Source organism: Amblyomma mixtum, chromosome 4, assembly GCF_055824585.1.
Source record: "Amblyomma mixtum isolate Tamu chromosome 4, ASM5582458v1, whole genome shotgun sequence".
Taxonomy (NCBI): Eukaryota; Metazoa; Arthropoda; class Arachnida; order Ixodida; family Ixodidae; genus Amblyomma; species Amblyomma mixtum.
In genome coordinates this window covers 114648278-114670250 of record NC_143015.1, presented here as the reverse complement: position 1 = coordinate 114670250, position 21973 = coordinate 114648278, and the positions used below count along the sequence as shown (strand labels likewise).

The 21973-nt window shown below is 47.1% G+C and overlaps 4 protein-coding genes across 6 annotated transcripts in view; 1 reads left to right on the top strand and 3 right to left on the bottom strand.

Annotated features, from left to right (window-relative positions):
• Positions 1–3529, bottom strand: part of LOC149347974 (lysophosphatidylserine lipase ABHD12-like) — a 12218-nt gene extending 8689 nt beyond the window's left edge. The window contains exon 1 of one of the 2 annotated variants that reach the window (XM_089587805.1): positions 3376–3529. The gene's annotated coding sequence lies outside the window, so the exon portion shown is untranslated. The remainder of the gene's footprint in view (positions 1–3375) is intronic. The other variant, XM_089587806.1, reaches the window with a different exon arrangement.
• Positions 1–19146, top strand: part of Sirt7 (sirtuin 7) — a 23479-nt gene extending 4333 nt beyond the window's left edge. Inside the window, exons 1-6 of one of the 2 annotated variants that reach the window (XM_089587803.1) lie at positions 3850–4477; positions 4587–4724; positions 10358–10536; positions 11949–12357; positions 14266–14453; positions 15853–19146. In XM_089587803.1, the coding sequence (XP_089443929.1) occupies positions 4382–4477; positions 4587–4724; positions 10358–10536; positions 11949–12357; positions 14266–14453; positions 15853–16162 (1320 nt within the window). In that variant the 5' untranslated portion in view covers positions 3850–4381 and the 3' untranslated portion in view covers positions 16163–19146. Of the gene's footprint in view, positions 1–3849; positions 4478–4586; positions 4725–10357; positions 10537–11948; positions 12358–14265; positions 14454–15852 lie in introns of those variants that run through there. The other variant, XM_089587804.1, reaches the window with a different exon arrangement.
• LOC149347972 (uncharacterized) lies at positions 19139–20955 on the bottom strand. The gene has a single exon (XM_089587802.1). It carries the CDS (start codon positions 20953–20955, stop codon positions 19225–19227), a length of 1731 nt encoding a protein of 576 aa, XP_089443928.1. The 3' UTR covers positions 19139–19224.
• Positions 20955–21973, bottom strand: MED9 (mediator complex subunit 9). The gene is made up of 2 exons (XM_089587807.1): positions 21843–21973; positions 20955–21192 (listed from the first exon to the last, which is right to left on the bottom strand). The coding sequence occupies exons 1-2, from the start codon at positions 21902–21904 to the stop codon at positions 20955–20957; spliced, it is 300 nt and encodes a 99-aa protein (XP_089443933.1). The 5' UTR covers positions 21905–21973.

Sequence of the window (21973 nt, the reverse complement as noted above, 5' to 3'; positions counted from 1 at the left end):
GATAAGCGGCAATAAATGATCGATATAAAGGACATGCTGCTGATATAAAGGGCATGCTGATATGAACTCGGCTGGCATATCTGACATGCGCATGCCGCCGTTACCGCTGGCTGGCGGCGAGTCCCCAAAACGAAACTATGCGGCCGGACTCACGGATTGTCGGCGGGGAGCGATAACTAACACGCCTGCCGTTGCGCGTGCGTGAGAGGTGCGCGGGAAACAACATAATATCAAGTACAAGCCTGAGAACGAATATTTCGGTGGACGCTTGTCGAGCAAGCGTCATACCTCGTCATACCAGTCATACCTTGACATGGCGCGCCATATCGGGAGCCCGGCCGGAACCGTGCCGTAAGGGAAGAGAGGAAGGTGGGAGTGAAAGAGGTGCCGTAGTGGAGGTCTCCGGAATAATTTCGACCACCTGCGGATCCTTAACGTGCACTGACATCGCACAGCACACGGGCGCATTTTTGCGTTTCGCCTCCATCGAAACGTGGCCGCCGCGGCCGGGTTCGAACACGCGTCTTTCGGGCCAGCAGCCGAGCGCCGTAACGATCGAGCCACCACGGCGGGTCACTCCCGATAGTGAGCGCGGATTAGAGCATTTGACGCAACTGCGAAAATTGCCGTTGTTGCGGAGTTTTCGTCTCAAAACTTGGAGATAACTTTTTTAGAGGTTTTCACCAAATAAATTTTACTTACACGCGAGCGGTTTTTGGCGTCGTTGAGGGGCTATTTGATAGCTTTACATTCAGATAATTCGGACGTTTTTTTTTCTTTTCAAAGTCTGGACTAACGAGGCTTCACCAAAACAGTTTTGCAATCCATTATATGGCGCTTAATTGTGCACATATATCTGTAGCAAATTAACAGATGTCTTTCTTTATTAATTTTCAATTAATACATGCTCAGCACACAATGGCAGTAAAAAGCTGTGTCTTGTGAATCGACAAACCTCTCACCACCCATGTTCGTTCAGCAGGGCGGTCAAGTTTATGACTACAAAAGCGAAAGAAATAAACATTACATGCACAGTTAAAAAATTAGCACAGTATAAAACAAACTCACAATGGTAATCAAAAGAAAGTTTGAGAGGAAGATTATGGTCATTACGTAAAAAGAAACAGACAATTTAGAAAACCCAGCAAGCACTTGAAAAAGAATCGAACACGAATTGAATTGATGCACATGCATGGCATCAGTTCAGCATTACAAACAGGATCCTTTATTTTCGAGTAAAATATAATTTTCCTGAATTTCACATCTCAGCAGCAAATTTAATACTGATTTGATTGAAGCTTATTTCCATCCGAAAAGACACTGCCCCATAAATATGGACTATCATTGCAAATTGTGAGCTTAGCCTATTTGCCTGACCATTTCTAGCATATACTTGCCTCTTCAGTACAGTGATAGGTGATAATCGCTGTTACATCCACCGCAGCACAAAGGCCTTTCGGCGCGATTTCCTGTTTTGTGCCAGCTGCGATCACTCTATAGTCTTGTAAACTTCCTTATCTCATCTGCCCACCTGACATTCTCCCATTTCCGGCTATTTTTTCCTGCTCTTGGTAACTCCATCAGCTGCACAAATGGACAATTAGTTATCTGTTCCCTGCATTACAGGTTCCCTTCATCTTCACAGCATTAACATCATGGCAGTTCATGGTTGGTGATAACAAACCTCTTAACCATTGTTATCCATGGCTTAGGTCCACTGCAGAATGGCTTTGCATGGTAGCAGTGGGGCCCAAAAAAGGGGAACTAACCTGACATCTTAATGACATATCGTCGTGTCGATCAATACCTCATAGGAATAGCACTCATGTCTAATGCCATTTTGCTTTTTGCAGTCATGGATGTTAAAGTGCTGAGCAATCAATACAGTTAACTGTGCTGTTGGGAGACTTGCTGGGCAATATAATTGAGAGTACCCGTCATATGCACTCCGATCTACCCATGGCCTATGACAAAACAGCAGCGCCATAAATTTGCTATGCTTGTGAATTTTTAAGCTAGCAAACTTTTCAAACAGAAAAAAAAAAGAGCGCTCTGAAAGAAAAGTGTAGTGAAAAGCAAGATGAGTTTTTATTAACAAACGGTATTCTATAATTTCAGGACGGGAATTAGTTAAATATTTCTGCCTGAAGAATTTGTTTTCATGACTTCAGCAAACAAGCTGATTTAAGCAAACAAAGAAAGCATGGAAAAAGATGTGGAGCAAATTTAGCCACATGCATTGTGCGCGTTGCCAAATGCACTGAATGTGTCCTTTCCTGTATGGTTCGTACTGTCGGCCATTTGGGCACCTGACGAGGGCAAATCCACTCCACACAGCTGCGGCTGTTCTGAAAACTGCAGTGATTCATCATGCTTACTGCCAAACCCATCCGTTGGCAATACAGGATGACAGAAACTTCAGGAATGGACACCATATATCCCAGCTCAAGAGGAAAAAAAGAACACCGACTATACCTGGAGTCCAGTACCGCACAGATAAATTCCAGGAAAACTGTATCTACTGTATAATACTTGATACAACGAATCGGACAAAAAAATTGCGCCGATAACATGCGCGGATTGGCACCTCACGCTCTTGCGATACGATAGGTCGTATCTCAATGCATAAAAAGAACACCCATCACTTTTCCCCTAGCATGATCTCAGCAGCTGAGCAGTAGATATCTATGCTGATAGCGCACAATATAGTGTGAACGCATTTTGTCGCATCAGCACCGTTTTCGCTACATTTTCCGAGACAAATTCTCCAAGGCTCGTCAGTTAAGAGCTTTAAACCATAAGACTACATTTTATTTTGCTGCATCTAAGCTCATTTATTCTGTCAAGCAACCAATCGACTGAATGCACGCCCAGTTACTATGATGAGCGCACATGGAGACGCGCGCAAACTGTACAGGACATCGCGGCCGCGCGCCCGTCAACAATTATTCATGCCCATTGTCTGAATAAAACAAAAAGCTAAAGCTACAAGCGCAGAAGCTCGGGTGTCCTTCCGTCTCGACGTCACAAAGAGCGCCTGGCGCTACTCATGTGACGGTACGCGCTTACCACTGCACCTCGCGACCATGACGTAATCGGAGTCCGAGAACAATGATCGCTTCCCCGCATCTTAGGAGGAAGAGCTCCGTGTGAAACGAGATCTCTAAGGCGCCAAGCTCGCAGCAATAGCTGCAGGGCGCGCACGTCGCATACGCGCGGAATGAATTGCCATTTCAGTGTCGCACAATGGAGCTAATTGGAACCGAAATCGGCATCACTCAGTTGAGTGCAGTTTAGCTTCAGCTGCGGTTCTACACTACGCTTCCGCGTCGCTGGTAGGGGACAGGGGTCGAAAGGTCGCTGTTGACTGCTCACCTTCCTGAAGCGTTGCTGCCCTGCTATGTGTGTGTACGGAGGTCAGGCCAGTCGGACACGCTCGGCAACCGAGGAAGCGCGTAGCTCACTGACTGCCGCTAGCAACGCCTCCGCCAGCAGACAGCTCTTTCTGAGACAGATCTGACGATGATGATAATGTTCGCATTTACGACAAGTAAAAATAAAAACACTTTTAATGTATCCTAACATACATTAAACTTGCTCAAGTTACTGCACTGAAAAATAAAAAATAACTTTTAAAGTTTTGTTTATGATTATTGCTTTACAATTGTAACAATGACTTAAGTCATAAATCAAGCATATCGAAATCCAAGTACAAGTGGTAATCGCGTAAACGCGTGATGGCATGCGATAAGATAAGATATTTTTAAAACAAACTGGAGATAGTTCCGGAAACAGGCTGCATGAATGACGACGGCTGGAGAGATACGAAAACTGCGAAAATCGTAATTTTTCATTTGCATGTGATGCGCGTGATCCGTGTGTCATACCGATCAGGCCGATGATGTGCAAAAACACTGTGCGGGAAAGGCACCGTGGCACAGTTCTGCATCTACGGCGGGTCACTAAACAAGAAAGTGGCCCCGCAAGAAAATAAAAAGCGACGATGGGTTACGTAAGACGAAAGCAACGAAAGTTGCCAGTGAGGAGGAGTTGGGGGTGCACCCAAGCACGAAGCGCAGCATATGTTGCCCGGCATGCAATGAGTGATTTACACATCAGCTGATGCAGGCACTGACTGATGCTATGGCTCATGGTCAAAAAAATAACTTTTTGGTAATTTTGCACAACTTGGAACAGAGAGCCGCCGCGGCGCTAGATGCCACTTTACAACAAACAAGGAGTATGTAGTAGCGTAGGTATACAAAAACTCGTCCTTCTGCAATGGCGTCGGGCAGCCAAATCTGGTTGTTGACTTGTCGGTCGTAGTAGGGGAAGGGATCAAAACATCTCCCGCCGAAGCTCTTCGGCGCCAGCGATCGGCATGGAGGACCTCGAATCTTCTCGTCGTGAGCTGCGCAAGTCTGCAGACCTAAGGAGAATACTGTTCAAGGAAGAGGAGCAGGCTAAAACCAGACACGTAGGTCGTGTCTTGCTTGGCGCTCGGCCTCCCCCTGTAAATAAACCCGTGGGGAGGAGTGTCGCGATCCGGCCGCGTAGGGCATGCATTCACTGCTTTTCGCTCGCAGATTCGGAAGCTGATGAAGAAGCCGGCCTGGGAGCGCAGTCCGGACGAAGAATGCCTGTTGGAGAACTCGCGTGACCTGGTCCAGATCTTGCAGGAACGGTCGCGGAAACGCCGGTGTAATGAGCAACGGCTCCAGGAGGTATACGCAGATCGTCAACATTGGCTCAATCCTATAAGTCGGTACTCGGGTGGTGTGGTTACGCGTTAAATCGGGTTAGTGTTACCGATCTCGAACTGCGTACCGGCGAAGTTGCGCCAGTTTAGCGGAAGAGTTTCGTACGGCCTCAACAAAAACAAGCTCGCAGTTAAAGGGGTTGTAGCCAGCGCAGACGTTATGCATCGGTTGTTGGCTAAAGTTGCACGTCGTCCGTCTTCCGGGGCGCTCGCTGCATTTTGCCACGATTCCTCGCGCAAGTTTCGATGGCACGTTCAATGGATTGCGGGTTTACGGTAGCGTATGTTGGGATCGCGCGATAATGTTTGTGAAGTCATTCGTGTGGTTTCAACGTTGGGCGAAAACTATTAAAATTTCGCTTGCCGACAGTGCAGAGCATTTAGCGCTGCTACTCTGCTAAGAAAAGTAGTGTCAGAGTGAAGAATTTATTACAGCAGTTTCGGTTGGCGGTGGACGAGGTGATAATTGGTCAGTAGTACCTCTATTGTTTAGGTTTCGTGTGCCGTTTGAAATATCTATGTGGGTTCCAGCATTTTCTTTTGCAGCTGTTGAAATCAAGGTCACTAATAAAGCTCCAATGCTGAGGTAATTAACATGGGGTCAACCTGCAGTCAAAAGGCGATGGAGTGTTTGCCATGCTTACATGTCGTTCGTGCCTTGAGAGGCTCTGTGATACTAGCATCGACCAAACATGTTTTGCTCGATTGCTGGTAGATTTGTGAGGCCTGTCAGCATAATGTTCTCACCAACTCACTGATTACTTTTTTTTTTCTTTTTCAACGATAACTGCTGATTGCTACTCACACCTTCGCAAACATCGCATCTGGCTCTTACTTCAATTTTAATTCATTTTTAATGCCCATTAGCATTTTTTATATCTACCAAAAGTAGAGGGAGCACAAGGAAAAAGTTGCTGGGAGGCACTCTTGACAGGATTCTCAATCCCTGTACAAAGCAGTTTCTTGCAATAACACGTGAGAAAATGAATAACAAAAGAGGAATCACAGCATAGGCTTCTTAAAGTGACGAGAACTGGGTAATATGTCAGAAATAGCAGCTATAGTATTGTCAAAGACATATAATTAGCAAACAAAAAGAAAAACCTGATGAGAAAATGAAAACTATGGAAATGAACGTGCAGTTGCAGTACTATGTGGTCAGTGATGCGTTAAATATATGTGGTTTCAGTTTGTGAAACTACCTGGTAGTGTTACAGTTCATGCAGCGGGCTCTCATACATAAAGGCAAAAACAATATGAAAAAATTAATTTGAGTTCTGTTCGAATTATGTTAATGAGTTTTTGTTTTTGTAACTACATTGTTAAAAACAGCGAAAACGAAAAGAAAAAATATGGAGGGAGAAAAAGAGGACAGGGAAAGGCTCTCGCACTTTCGCTCCTAAGCAGACATATGTGCAATCTTGTAATTTTTTCATTATGTAACCCAGTATCTGAAGTAGCTTGCTGTGCAAAAATTTTATCAATGGCCTTCAAAAAGTTCATGAAAATTGTGTTCCTCCGTTTTCCTTCAGTTATTGATATTGCAAAGTCATGTATAGCTTTGACTGAGAGAGTGATGTTCAGTACCCACACCCGAACTTTTGAGTAGACGTGTTCTTCGACTAAATTAACCGTATGTTTATGAATTAATTGGTTTTTTCATAGAAGGTTGCGGCCAAGTACTACACCAGGGTGGCCAAATCCTGTTCTGGTGAGAAAGTGTGTTGTCGGTTCTGGTCACCGAGATCAGGCCGCACTCCAGGCCTGGTTATGCAATTCCGTCGACATGTGGCTTTTTAAGGCGGACGTCTTTAATGCCTCATCGTTGTAAGCAGGAGCTGTCGACAGAAATGTCACGCTTTTCAGTTGGTCGAAACAGTCGCGACGTCAGAGTGCGCGAATTTCAAACGGGGCCAATTGTACTTTGGCTACTAACCATGCAACCAATTAAAGGGATCGTATAGTGATGCTCCAAGTTAGTTTGACTGAGTTTAGTTAATTGCTTACTTAACCAATTAGTCCATTAACCTTTCTAGTCAGACCAGATAAATAAATAAAACCGAGTAAGAAATTGGCCAAGCTTGGGGTCTCTGGAGTGCGAGAGTCGAGAGACACTACCACTCTGCCATGCCAGCTGGATGGTTTGGAATGAACAAAGGTGCCTCTAGTGAATACGGTGTCTTTGTTCAATCCCATCTTCCTCCCTTCCCATTACAGTGAGGTTTAGGTGTCCACTGAGTTCTGAGAGACAGATACATTTCCTTTCCTCAAAAATCAATTTACCAGAAGGCTTTCAGATATGTCCAAATTGTCCTGATGTCTGGGCAGGAATTTTGATGGGTGTCCATGATGTGAGACAGTTACTGGGCAACTTCCTTTCCTCAAATACAATTTTCCACTAGTGTCTACTGATATGTGAGACAGTTACTCGGCAACTTCCTTTCCTCAAATACAATTTTCGACTAGTGTCTACTGAGATATGTGAGACAGTTAATGCGGAATTTCCTTTCCTCAAATACAATTTTCATTTTCTCCAGAGTGCTACCACTCTGCCATGCCAGCTCGATGGTTTGGAATGAACAAAAGTGCCTCTAGTGAATAGGGCGGCTTTGTTCACTCCCATCTTCCTCTCCCATTACAGTGAGGTTTAGGTGTCCACTGAGTTCTGAGAGACAGATACATTTCCTTTCCTCAAAAATCAATTTACCAGAGGGTGTTTCAGATTGGTAGGAGGTTTAGGTGTCCACTGAGTTCTGAGAGACAGATACATTTCCTTTCCTCAAAAATCAATTTACCAGAGGGTGTTTCAGATTGGTAGGAGGTTTAGGTGTCCACTGAGTTCTGAGAGACAGATACATTTCCTTTCCTCAAAAATCAATTTACCAGAGGGTGTTTCAGATTGGTAGGAGGTTTAGGTGTCTAGGAGGTTTAGGTGTCCACTGAGTTCTGAGAGACAGATACATTTCCTTTCCTCAAAAATCAATTTACCAGAGGGTGTTTCAGATTGGTAGGAGGTTTAGGTGTCTAGGAGGTTTAGGTGTCCACTGAGTTCTGAGAGACAGATACATTTCCTTTCCTCAAAAATCAATTTACCAGAGGGTGTTTCAGATTGGTAGGAGGTTTAGGTGTCTAGGAGGTTTAGGTGTCCACTGAGTTCTGAGAGACAGATACATTTCCTTTCCTCAAAAATCAATTTTCCAGAGGGTGTTTCAGATTGGTAGGAGGTTTAGGTGTCTAGGAGGTTTAGGTGTCCACTGAGTTCTGAGAGACAGATACATTTCCTTTCCTCAAAAATCAATTTACCAGAGGGTGTTTCAGATTGGTAGGAGGTTTAGGTGTCTAGGAGGTTTAGGTGTCCACTGAGTTCTGAGAGACATTTCCTTTCCTCAAAAATCAATTTACCAGAGGGCGTTTCAGATTGGTCCAAATTGTTGTGATGTCTGGGCAGGCATTTTGATGGGTGTCCTGTCCACAAAGATGTGAGACAGTTACTGGGCAATTTCCTTTCCTCAAATACAATTTTCATTTTCTTCATTACTGCCCCTCTTTCTTCTTTCACTCACACTTCCTCCCTTCCTGTACGGTGCAGCTCAGGTGTCCATGGAGATGACAGAGAATTACAGCCCCATTTCCTTTCCTCAAAAAGCGTTGTGTTCAAAGGGCAAGGCATTGTGGGGTGGTGGCGTTCCTTGGACTCCATGGCAGTGCTACAACAGGCTGTGGGGTTCCACTCCTAAAGGCGAAGCTTAAGCGTCATTAATTGGCAGTTAATTAATGCACCAACAAAATGTGCAGTGAACAATCGCGTAGCAGAATGCAGCTCTCAGGCTTCCGCCTTTCACCACTTTAGCCGCTAAAGTTCCTCTTAACCCGGTGGAGAATTGCTTGGCACCGGGATTCAAACCCCGGTCCTCTTGCACGCGAGGCAGATGCTCTACCTCTACGCCATCACGGCCCTCAGACCCCAGCGGCTGCCGAGCAACTGACCAAGGCGGCGGTCAGACCTTTGACGCAGCAGAGGGTGCTAAGAATCTCTGGCTGCGGACAGGCCACCATTGGAAACTGAACCTGGCAATGTTTAACGCTAGAACCATATACAGTGAGGCTAGCTTAGGAGTACGGTGGCCACAACTGGCAAAGGACAGGGTTAATTGGAGAGACATGGGAGAGGCCTTTGCCCTGCAGTGGGAGTAGTCAGGCTGATGATGATGATGATGTTTGTGAATTGCAATTCTGCATGATGCTAAAGTTCGTGACATGGAGTGGCAGTTTTCAACACATTTTATTTCCGGTGTTGTGTAACGGCTTGATTCTGGCGGTTCTCCAATCGCCCAGTAGTGAAGATTCATTCAGAGATTTCTCAACCAAAGCAAACAAAATGCATATGTAGAAACATGGGAAATGCAATACTGCAGGACTGCATCCCTCCGTACCCCATCTAGCCCTATCCTGGCCACGCCGCCTGGGCATGCCCTATGAGAAGCCTCGCCCAGACTGCTCACTGACATCATCGGGGTAGGGGACGCGCAGTGTGGTGTTGCCCTAATTGGTTGGAAGCTACTGCTAGCAGCAATTTGTAACAATTGTTTGCAAATTATAGGGCCCACATAGAGCTTTTAAGTAGGGGTGTCCGAATATTCGAAATTTTCGAATATAATTCGAATATTATATTTTTAGTATTCGAATTCGATTCGAAATCCAAGTATTCGTGTTGTCTCGAATATTCGACCCGACGCGAATATTCGTATCTAGCCGAATATTTAATGTTAGCACCGGCATTCATTTCGGTCCGCAAGCCCTATTGACAGAGACATAACAACAAGGCAGCGCCCAGAGCAATGCGCATACCTTCCTCCAAGGGCCATGCCGTAGCTGACTGCGCTGGTGAGCTTCTTTGTGGCTATACCTGCGAAGCTGGTATAGTCAGAGCTGTGCACGAAGTACCTCGCAATACGTGCCAGTTCAGTGCCAGATGAGAGGGCATTTTCTGTGGCTGGAGGAGTCGTTTCAGCCAGAAGGGAACTACTTCTGCCTGACCATGTGGAGCAGCGGGTTTTCCTTCACGAGAACCTTTCATGTTCATCCCAGCAACACGCGTTCGTGCTGATGGCAAGCTAGCCTTAATCAATGCTGTGTACCAGCCATCTTCTCTGATATTTCCACTCTTCTAAGAATAATGTTCGAGACTGATACTTTTTGTGCAGCCACACACACCTTTTGTGTTCATTTAATCATCGATAGTTGAACTGTGATGTTCTTCGGTGCTCAAATAAATGTTTTGTAGTGGTTAAGTGCGTCTGTCCTTGATTATTCGATATTCGGAGCCAAGTATTCGTATTCGATTCATATTCGAAGAATTTGATATTCGCACACCCCTACTTTTAAGTTTGGCTCCAATACTCACAAAGACCACCTCTGCAGATCTGTTCCATTAGAATATGACCATCAAATCATTTTCAGGGTCCCTTTAATCAAGGAAGGAAGTACCTTGCCAATATTTAACTCTATCATGCACAATTTTATATCTTAGCTATTGGGTTACATTGTCAGCACATGCGGGTTGTGAATGTGGACCCACACACACACACCACCGTGCAGGTACAGGATCCCCCAGCAGTGCTGGCCGAGAAGTGCCAGGAACTGGCGACCGCCATAGCGGAGGCATGCCACCTGGTGGTGTACACGGGCGCCGGCATCAGCACAGCGGCGTGCATCCCAGACTATCGGGGGCCCGCTGGTGTCTGGACCCTGCTGAACAAGGGTCACCGGTTGCCTGAGTGCGTGGCTTCCTGTGCTTGCATGTCAACGACACCAAAGTGTGCCCTCCTGAGTGATGTCTTTAAAGGTGCACTGAAGAGGAATCTGAACTTGTCTTTTTACCACGGGAACTCAATCTACACGTTCCTAGCATTCTTAGAAACTGCGACTTATTGCCCTTTATGGCCGATTTCCCTAATTAAATCGAATTAACGGCCGGCTCCCGCCCTTTTTTTTAAATTCTGCCTCGTACGGTGGGCGGAGTCGACCAACGCGGGGAGTGCCTGTCACCCAGTCCCGTGGCGGCTTGCCGCTCTGCCATCGGCGGAGTAATACGTTGTAGTCTGTAGTAGCAAATAGTCCGCCCGTATTTTTATTTCTGCGGGCTTATTTTGCGGCTATATTATCTGCGAATGAAACTATTTATTCATGGAAACCTAAAAAACAAAATAAAGCGAAAGCAAAGCCTCCACGTAGCTGGCTGAAAGGCACTCCCCGCGTTGGTCGACTCCGCCCATCGTACGAGGTGGAATTAAAAAAAGGGGCGGGAGCCGGACGTTAATTCGATTTAATTATCGGCCATTTAAATTGGCCATTCAGGGCAATAAGTTGCAGTTTCTAAGAATGCTAGAAACGTGTAGATCGAGTTCCCGCGGCAAAAAGACAAGTTCAGAATCCTTTTCAGTGCACCTTTAATGTTCAGCGAGTTGCTTGCTTTCCGTTTTGTAGCTTGCTGCCTGTCCAATTGTACTGCACTAGCAGTGTTTGTGGTGCTCTGTATATCCCTTTCAGGCGCCATTTTTTTGTTTTTTTAAATCAATTATTTTCTCGCCTAAGTAGTATATTCTTGCCTCAAGAAAGGAAATTTGTCGGTTTTTGAGCGTGAAAGACCAGTGGGTAAGTTTTAACAACAGTGTGCATAATTCCGTACAAAGTATCAAATTTGTTTGAAATAGTGACATCGAAATGTTCTCATGTGTTAGGAAAGCACACTAGGGATCGTGGAATCTCGCAAGGTGTGTGGAATGCACACTCGCACACCTTTTAGCAACTGCTGGTTGGAGGCAGGCAGTCCCGTGGCAAAACACTCATGGGCCGTAGCATACCTTCCTTTGCTGTTCAGCATGGGTGTCGCAGCTGCATGTGCACATTATTTGGCACTTCGATGTGTTCTGTGCGCGGTTTCATTGCACAACGACAGAAAAGGAACAGGCCCAACATGTCGCAAAAAATCCTTTTTGTTCAGTCACCGATAAGTATGGCAGAGTGTAGACTGAAAACACTCCTAAAATGGTGCTCCATGTTTTTTGCCTTGCTTTCTTTGCAGTCATAATAAAAAGGTGAAACAATTCTTGCAAAATACTGGCCCCGTTTTTCAGAAAACTCCAGAGTCTGAGAAGTTGCCCCGCGTTTTCTCCGTTGCGCCGCACAGCGTGCAGGACCTGAGTCAGGCGTGCCCGACGTTCACGCACATGGCCCTGGCCCAGCTGCAGCGTGCGGGTCACGTCAAGCACGTCGTGTCGCAGAACTGCGACGGCCTGCACGTGCGCAGCGGCCTGCCCCGGTCCTGCCTCTCGGAGGTGCACGGCAACATGTTCCTCGAGGTGTGCCCGCGCTGCAAGCCGCTGCGGCAGTACTTCCGCCTCTTCGACGTCACCGAGCGCACGGCCCTGAGGCGGCACCGGACGGGACGCCAGTGTCAAGTCTGCTCCGCGGACCTGGTCGACACCATCGTGCACTTCGGCGAGACGGGCCGGCTCCGCTGGCCACTCAACTGGAAGGGCGCGGGGCGGGCTGCTGACCGGTGTGACGCCATCCTCTGCCTGGGCACCAGCCTTAAGGTTCGGACAATTTGCTGCTGCCGCTGCTTCCCGTGCGAAGCATGAAGTGCACTGTTTTAAAGGTTCATGGATCGATGCTAATCAATTGGATAATCAGAGTAATTCAGGCTGGCGACTTAGTCTCGCCCAATGCCCATGCAAGCCTGTGGCGTCGGATGCTCACAGGTTTGGGCACTGGTCGGCTCGTGCCTGTTAATAATCGGACGAAGTCCCGAAGGAAGGCTGTGCTGAAGTATGACACACAACAGCAGGCGTGACAACGAGTGGAGGGCCCTGTGGGCTTGTCTCTGAGAAATAGTCCGACAGCATAGTTCTGGTTTTGCTTTTGCAAGCTTCGCGCCATCCAACGGCGAAGATGGTAGCTATGTTGGCCATGCATCAGCCAGCCAGCCTAGCACAGCTTTATGCCATTTTGGATTCTAATTGGTGTGCTGCTGGACTTGTCTCCACTTGTCAGAAAGCTCCGCCTATATGGCTTCACATAGTCAAGGATGCCGCAGATGGCCATACCATTTTGGAGTAGGTCTTCGATACTTGTATGGTGTGCATGTATTAAGGCATTGCAGGAACTGTGAAGAGTATGCATTGCAGTGCAGTTTTCTTCTCAAAAGCAGGCGACCAATGCCCAGTCTTTCACCAAAAAGATTTACACTGTTTCAAACGGTTTTTGCCAGTTTTATGGGGGGGAAGGGGGGGGAAAGGTTCGTTCGTTTGATAATTCGAAATTTTTTAAAATTAGAACATTCGCACACATTCTCACAGAACATTTACATCCAAGTTAAAGAGGCTTTGCTTTAGTACTGAAAAATACTTGTCCATAGCTGTATTTGCACACAGCCTGAAAATAATATAGGCAGCCTAATTCTCTGTGGACCAATTACACAGTGCAAGTAAATAAAAATTCTTCACCAGAAGTGACCCTGAGCTAGCCCTGTTAGCTCTTTTGTGCGTTTGTTTTGATTCGCTGCCATCCTTCATCACTTTAGCATGATGCCTGTAACATCACGAAAACAAAAATGCCATAATTGGCCAGCTTTCATCGTGTGAAAGGGTAACATTCATGTGAACATTGTCAAGAGAATAAAAGAAATAAAACAAAACAAGAAAGAACGCAATGCGGCGTTTAATATGACAGCCACTCGTACTGTGTGGCAGCTACCCCTACTGTGTGGCTGTCACAATTCTCTAAATAGGCATTGAGTGGTGGCTTGCAGTGGGAGGCCTAGCAGAGCAAAAACTTCACCCCTTGGACAGTTCACGCTCAGTCGAACTCAGCAATGGGAGCCGATATTTACATTGTACTGAGGTACTCTCTCCATTAACGTTTCTTATGTAATACCTGTCGCAACAGTTTATTGTTATAGCAAGGCTCTGTCTATTTCATAAACTTTATTATAATTTTCCCCAACTGCGTGAGAGCCTAATTTTGCCCCCTTTAAGATCATCGCGACGTTTGTTTAATTGCTGTAGTATTCAACGCATTCATGGTTCAACCAATGCGTTCAATTCCTCGTTCTTGCCAGCTGCCATAGCCGAGTGGAATGTCCTTCCAGACAGTGTTGTGAATGAAGTTAATTCCTTAAAATTTAAACAGATGTTAATTGATTTATTCCCCAAATGATTCCTGTTGAAGGCCCTTTTTCTTTTTCTTTTCTTTCTTTTTCTTGTGTTTACCTACTTACTCGCTTGTTTTTCTTTTGAAGTGTTCACAGCTGTATCTACATGTGTCTAAGTTTATGTTCCAACTTTGTTCTTTGTGACTTGATTACTGTTCGCCCCCCCCCCCCCCCCCCTTATGTAATGCCCCCAGGGGCCCTTAAGGGTAAATAAATGATGATTATGACAACAGGGAATATGCATGCATAGAGTTAATGTTAGTAGTTGAAACACTGGCTACTCTCCTTGCAGGTGCTTCGGCGGTATCGCTGCCTGTGGGGGCTAGACCGACCCGCTCGTGACCGGCCCAAGCTCTTCATTGTAAACCTGCAGTGGACGCCCAAGGACGATTCAGCAGTGCTCAAGATCAACGGCCGGTGTGATGATGTCATGCGTGCCGTTATGGAGCACCTTCAGCTTGCAGTCCCTGAGTATGAGCGGTAAGCTGAGTGATGGAACGCACGCAGGGGTGTAATACGTTTTAAACAGAATTTTTTTAGTAGCAGCGGCTCAGAAGCGCTCCCATTATAATCTGCGAATTCTGATAGCTAGTGAACAAGTGTTCTTGGTCTCGGAACGGCGTGCCCAGCTGGCACAAAGCATTTCGCTTTGCCGCTCTCGTAGACGAAAATGTGGGTGCTGTCTTTGCAAGTCGGGCAGTCTGCGTTTATGGCATTCACTACATCAGTCAAGCTAACCAGGCCATCTGGGAGATATTAGAGCAAGACCGAAGTGATCAGCGTGGAAGTGGCAATACGGTTATCACTGTTGTACTAAATGAATTCCCTAGAAGTGAGGTGGTGCTTGTTTCAAACAACGGGATAAAATGAAGCGACTGCTCAAACCACTAGGGCACCCTCACGTGAATGCTAATCGCAGTCATCTCCCAACTTCCACTGCAGCATCTAAGGTTGTCTTATACCCCTGTCACACTAGCAAATTTAATGTCATTCGATTCGAATAACATTAGCACCTAATGTCGTTAATCGACTGCTACACGGGGACATGTAATGTCATTAGGTTCGAATGACATTCGCCATCGAATGAGTTAGGGGAACTCATTCGCATTCGATCTCGAACCGAATGCGTACTCTGGACACCAGATACGCAGCAGGAACAAGCGACGAGAAAAAAATAATGTGCACACTGTCAAACTTAGAAAGTGCATTTATTTAGTCCTGCTAAAAAAAGTTGATGTTTGTGTGAATCTGTTCACACTAGAGGCTTCGTGGATAGCTGTTACTCTCGGTCTCAGAAGCGTACCGCAGCGGCCGAGCGTGAAGCAGCGTCTTTCCCACGACCGTCGGTCATTTTGGGATGCGTGATTCTTGTTGGTTGGCGTGCCATGTTCGTTAAGCTCGAAGGAACTTAAAGACGTAACTGAGCAGTTCACCTTTTGGAAGTCATTTCCAAGCTCCGCGCGTGTCCGCGCGCCGCCATGTCAGCCATTTTGTTTGTTTACGTTTATCGGATTTGTGGTTGACTTTGTACTTGGTTTGGCTTTTGATGGCTAAAGTGGTGCAGAATGGCCGCAAATAAGATTTTAAGCTTATAATACGGCACACAAATGTTCTCACCCGCTTTTGAAATACTGCACAGCAATTTCAAACATATTTTCTGCTCGCTGATGTCGTTCAGTTAGACTATTTTTTTTTTCACTGATCGTCGGTGCCATCATTTTCCAATGACATTATTTTTTCCCGTGTAGCACAGAAAGAGACCGAATGACATTCGATGCATCGAATGCCATTAGGTTCGAATGACATTAAAATTGCTAGTGTGACAGGGGTATTATTCTACAGCTTGAGTGGGCTACAGTGTAGTTGCATTACCCTGCAGGCACAAGGATCCACTGTGGCGGCTACACACGCCAGTGCGGCCGAAGGAGCTACGCACATTCACCAGACAACCGCTTGCCATAGCGGCCGATCAGCCACCGCACGAGGACCACTGCTACGCACTGCCGATCAAGAAAGAGGATGGCGACGACGACGATGCATGCAGCAATAGCGAAGTTGTTGTCAAGCAGGAGAAGGAGGAAGAGAACGGAGAAGACGACGACGAAGAGGAAAAGGCTAGCAGCCAGAAACGACCCCGGCTGGTGGGCTGGTACGGCAAGGGGTGTGCAAAGTGGCGCCGGAAACGCTGACACACACTGCTGGCACCAGCTGTGAAAAGAAAGTCATACGTGCGATCTGTGCACTGCGGGATGTTCTGCCGTGCTAGCTGTCGCAAGTGACAGTACGATGCAGTGATGGCCGGGAGCTGCTGGCACGAACTTGAGCTCGGCGTCGGATCAGAGGAGTACGCGGTTTAACCAGCGCACGCACTCGGGGAAGTGTGCGTCGGTGCAAAGCCAGTGATTTGCAAAGTAGATGCTGGAAATGTAAAGCGGGAGTATTGAAGAGAAGTTCCGCCATTTGTTACGGTGTTTTAATGTCGTTGCAAGTGCGGCAAGCGGCTTGGGGTCAAGTTGCTCGCTGGTGGAACCTGGTGGTTGCAGAGAGAACTGTCACGGTGCTATGTAACCAAAAAGCATTTAGTGAGTGTTTACCGGCATGCATGTGAAGCTGCCTTCAAACACCCCTGGTGGTTTTTACTGCTATCACTGTCGCAGCAAATTTTCACTGCTGTTTTGTGCCGCTGCATGTTTTTTCGAAGGTTTGTTTTTCATGTGCACTGGGGTATGTGGGAAGCACTCAGTCCTGAATGTCCTTGCTGTTTGCCTGCGAAGCATTGGTGCATTAATTTTTGATGGAGAGGGTACTGCATTTGACACACGTGCAGTTGAATTGTGGCTTGAGAGAATGGTGTGCACGTGGTGTTGGGAAGCTGAGGTGTAATTGTGCACTCACTTTACTGCCCGATTGATAAAACCACGAGTTCCAGCGACAGGCTCGTTATTGTGGTGGGACTGGACTAAGACAAGCACATGTGTATGTTGCCACGAAGTGCATGCAAGCCTTCTGCGAAGAAAACGTAGGAACACTTATGAAACCCAAGTCTTTACGCCATAGAGTTTCTTACTACTACCTAGAGGGAAAGCTGGCGGCGCTGCACTTCAGCCACCATGGACGCCCAAAGCATCATGGGGCAGTGAGCTACTTGTTGCGGCACAGTCGTAATTTTTCGGGAATATGGAGTGGCACTACTAAGACGTTTCATTCCGAAAACGCTGTTCGTGTGTGCGCAGACGACTTTCGTGCGAACGCAGTGTGCAAAAGTCATAGTAGTGAAAATGCGATGACACACGACGCCAATAAAAGGTTCTACTCTTCCGAAATGCCTTTAAAGAACCTCTTAAAGTATCTAAGCAACAACCTTTTTTTTGAAAACATATTTACTTTTAAAAGTGCGCCTGTTAATTACGAAATATTTGTTTTTGTAGTGTTCATCACTTGGCCAATAGGAGAGCGAGTCGTCTCTAATTTTGGGCAAACTTTACACTTCAATATGAAAGAAGCCAACAGCCACAGAAACCAAGGGGCACAGGGGATTTTTATTTTTATTTTTTTGTGGTGTTGATCAATTTAGATATTACTGAACATGTTGTCGCTTAAAGCTAATTGATTAGAAAAGTAGAAGAAAAAACAACCACTGCCGCCGGTGGGATCCGAACCCACGACCTCCGAATTACGCGTCCGGTGCTCTACCTCTGAGCTACGGCGACGGCTGTCAAATCTTCTGCTTTCGGGGGTATTTATGTTTTACAAGTAACCTAACCTTGAGAGTGTTCATCAGCGCCACCCACGTTCATAAGCGGCGGACGTAGAACGTCATCGAACGGAGAGGGTGGAAGCTGCGTGAGAACCTTCTTATGCTTCCTATGGTGTCCAGGCTGCCAGAACCGAAGCCCTCACTAAGCAATTAAGCAAACAAGGGAAGGGAAATGAGGGGCTCGTTATAAATATGAAAGAAGCCAACAGCCACAGAAACCAAGGGGCACAGGGGATTTTTATTTTTATTTTTTTGTGGTGTTGATCAATTTAGATATTACTGAACATGTTGTCGCTTAAAGCTAATTGATTAGAAAAGTAGAAGAAAAAACAACCACTGCCGCCGGTGGGATCCGAACCCACGACCTCCGAATTACGCGTCCGGTGCTCTACCTCTGAGCTACGGCGACGGCTGTCAAATGCTTTTCTGCTCATTTGTTGCAATCATTAGACAAGCTTTTGAATGTTAGGACGTTTGTAGTTATCAAACAGCTTAATTTTTCTATTATTTTTTGGCCAAAAGTTGCAGTTCCGCAACAAGTAGCTCACCTCCCCATGATGCTTTGAGCGCCCATGGTGGCTGAAGTGGTCTCGAGGGGTCGCCATGCAAACTCCCATAGACGGGTCGCCAGCTTTCCCTCTAGGTAATAGTAAGAAACTCTATGCTTTACGCAAACCCGTACTATTTATCAAAGCTTTGGACCATCTGCAACAGCCAGAAACATTTCTGGTGGTATCCCTCTTGCTGCCCATGGTGCCTGCCAGTCAGGTTAAGGTGACCGTATAGTTCAGTCCGGGCACATCTGCGATATTGAGACGAGAGGAATCGTGCTGCGTTTTTAAGCGGCGTGCATTTTTTCAGATGTACATACATTGAACGACGCGCAAGAGCAGCAAAGCTCAGTTCTTTAAATATACACATTGTACAAAACGTTTTAATCGAGCTGTTCCTTTGAGTGAGGCAGGGTCCAGAGAGAGCAAGCCTCTTGAGACACCTTCCTACCATACATGCAACTGGAGTGATCTGTATTGCGAGCTACTTTTTTCCACTCTTGTTTTCATCTGTGTACCAAACTGAAAGTATGCAATCCACGGTAATGTAGCACTTTTTTTTTCTGTGGCAATTCAAAATATTTGAGAGAAAAAAAAAGGCTGCAGATCGTGCATGCAATGTCAATCAAGTGAGCTGTGTTTTGATGGCTGTTAAGGACTTTATATGAGGTCAGATTTTTCCCGCTTGGGCTTGTAAACTTCATTTTCTTGTGAATCAAGCCTACTAGAGAACATAAATGTTCTGTCACGGCATTTTTGTTTCCTTCAATCATGTTATGGTTTTCATTAATGTGGTTTGTCACTGGATGTGTACCACATGCTGCGAGGGGTACTGTACATTAATAAAGAACCAAAAGCACTGGAACAGAGTCTTCTTATTCCCATGCATGTAAACTACTTCATCAAAGTTACAAGCCTTAGCCACCCACTTTCCGAAGTGGGCTTAAGCAGTGTCACCATCTAGCACAACTCCAAGACCACCCGGTCTAGGCTCGCCTAGAGCGCACTCTCGCACAAAGGCATTCCACCACAGGCGTTCATCGGGGAGGGTAGCCAGTCTAGAGGCTTCTTCGGGCGTCACGCCCAACACACACACACCCAGAACACGCAGTTGCCGCACCTTGGCAGCCATGATGCCGCGCAGACGCATTCCACTGTTTCGCACCAGGACGCTGTCGTCGAGTAGCTCCACGCTGATGAGACGAGGCGCATGATCACCCGCAAGTCCTGCCCTGCGCTGCAAGTCTGCCAGGTCCAGCACTGAACTAGCACGCAACGAGCGCGGACACACGGAGAATGTCACGCCGGCAATGCGGATGTGTGGCAGCAGGCAGGTGGCACGTAGACCATGTGCTCCAAACACAGCTGCCAGCTCGGCGAAACCGTCTCGTCCTGACAGTGGTGGCTCTCTGCCGAGCCTCGCCGCTGGCAAAAGAGCACCACCCCTGGCCAGCTGTGCAGACGCCGTGACAAATGCCAGCCGCATAGTAGCTTTCTTTCTATTGCTGAGCAAAACCACACGCTCTGCACTCGGTGACGTCGCCCTGTCAATGAGGTCCCAGGGAAAGCAGTCGAGGCAGATCAGTGACTGCAATGCGTCGAGCACGTGGTATAGATCTTTGTGCGATGCAAACTGCTGCTCGAGAAACTGCACAGATGCTTGTAAACTTTCTTTTTTTGCACTGTGACTCACGGCTGCAAAAGCCCACAGCACTTTCGCAACGTCTTTAACCCTGGGCTGCAAGGAAGGGTGCAACCTTGATGAACCTGCGGCACTTCGAGTGTGCATGCCAAGTATGGAAGTTACTCTGTGCTCAAGACATTCGAACGTTCCTTTGTCGTAAGCAGCGACGCTAGAAAATGCAGCCAACATGTGGGCACATTCTACGAGCACAAATTCTTGGCAGTGATTGGTCACATATGTTGCCAGGTTCTTGAGAACGTCCGCATCGTAATGCTCGCAAAGCCGCAAGAATTTCAATGCGGCTATAATGTCAAACCTGTCCTTGCTCAACTTCAGAGCATCGCTGGCATGCTGTGCAACACTGTTGAGAAAGGCATCGTCTAAGACTTTGATCTTTAACTTGAAAAGACTACTGCATAGTATAGCCGTTTCCTTAAAGTCTTGTTCACGCTGAAGCTCTGGCAGTCGCCGCTTAACAGAACTGACAAACTCGTCCGGCACAGTACACTTCTCAAGCGCCAACAGGTACAGCAGATGTACAAAGTGCGGCTGGGGCAGTTGTGTGACGTCAATGGCACGAAGAAGCTGTCTCGCGTAGGCACCGCTGGAGCCGTGAGGCGTGGAAGCCCAGGCATCCATCACGCGAATTGCGACTTCCGGCGAAAGGTGGCCCACTCTACGGCAGCACTCCTTTTCCATGGCGCGCGCATGCTCCCTCTTGGCTGGCACAGCTGCAAAAGACAGCACAGCATCCGGCAAGTGCTCGTCGCCGACGGCTGAAAGGGCAGATGCGGGCGAAGACGGGAGTCTTGGCTCCGCATCTCGCTTCGCTATGGTCTGCCGGTAAGCGTCACTTTCCCGGAAGTAGTTGAAATAGTGGTCTCTCACGAAGTGGCTGCAGCTGCGCCGCTGGTGCGCGGCGGCGTTCGAAGCCACGCCGTGGAGGCGCAGCAGCAGGAGGCGTATCGTCGTCGTCGCTGGTGCCATCATCACTTCATGTCGAAGTGGCACATGCTCTTGTACTTGACGAGCAGCTCGCGCTTGCGCACTAGCTGGCGCCGCAGGGCTTCCACCCGGCGTAGCTGCTCCTCGCGCGTGAGCTCGATGCCCGGTAGCTTGTTGATCATGTCGCGACACAGCTGCAGCTTGCCGCGCAGCTCCTGTATCTTTGCGGCACTGTCGTAGCTGTCCCGCTTCTGTGTGGGGTCGTGCGAGTCCTTCTCGATGCTGCGCAGGGATAGAGAGAGAGGGGGAAAGGCACTGAGACTACTATGTCGGACACAACACGTCAGGGTATGCCAGCAAGTTTTTGTTGTTAGCGAAGCAGGAATCGAGAAACACGGGCTTGTGCTGCTCCCTTTCATCAATCGATTTATCCTACTTGATATGCGGAAATTTTTCTGAAAAAAGCGGGTAGCAGTGAACAGTTATATGTCTCAGGCTCGCAGCCTTAAAACATAGGTTCAAGATTAACCAGTTCGGTCCCGTTAGCTTCAACGTGCTCTGTCATGCTACTTTCGCAGAGAAACGTGAAGTCTAGGAACACAGAACAGTTTTAAAGTCTGTCACGCTACTTTTACAGAAAAAAAAAAAAAAAAACGTTACGTCTGCGAACACAACAGTTTTAAAGGGGCTATACACATGTGACAATACGCGCCTGCACTCGCTGCATGCGCGTCTCACCGAGCAGTTTGCAAATTATTCACTGGATCCAGAACGTCCAGAACCAAATCGCAATGCATTGCCACGAGCCGGTTGGCATTGATTCACTCCGTGCTCGTAATTACTCATAACTCCACACACTTTGCTACAAGCAGATGCAACTGAGTTGTTCTTAAATACTAAGAACTTAGGAACTGAAGAAACGCATCACTTACCTTCGAATAACGTCGTAAATAAGGTGCAAGATTTCGCCGCTGACTTCTTCAATCGTCGCCATCTTGCACGTCGTGATGATACCGATGATGACGAGGATAGCGAGGAGTTTGCTCTAAGCAGCTCTAAGCCA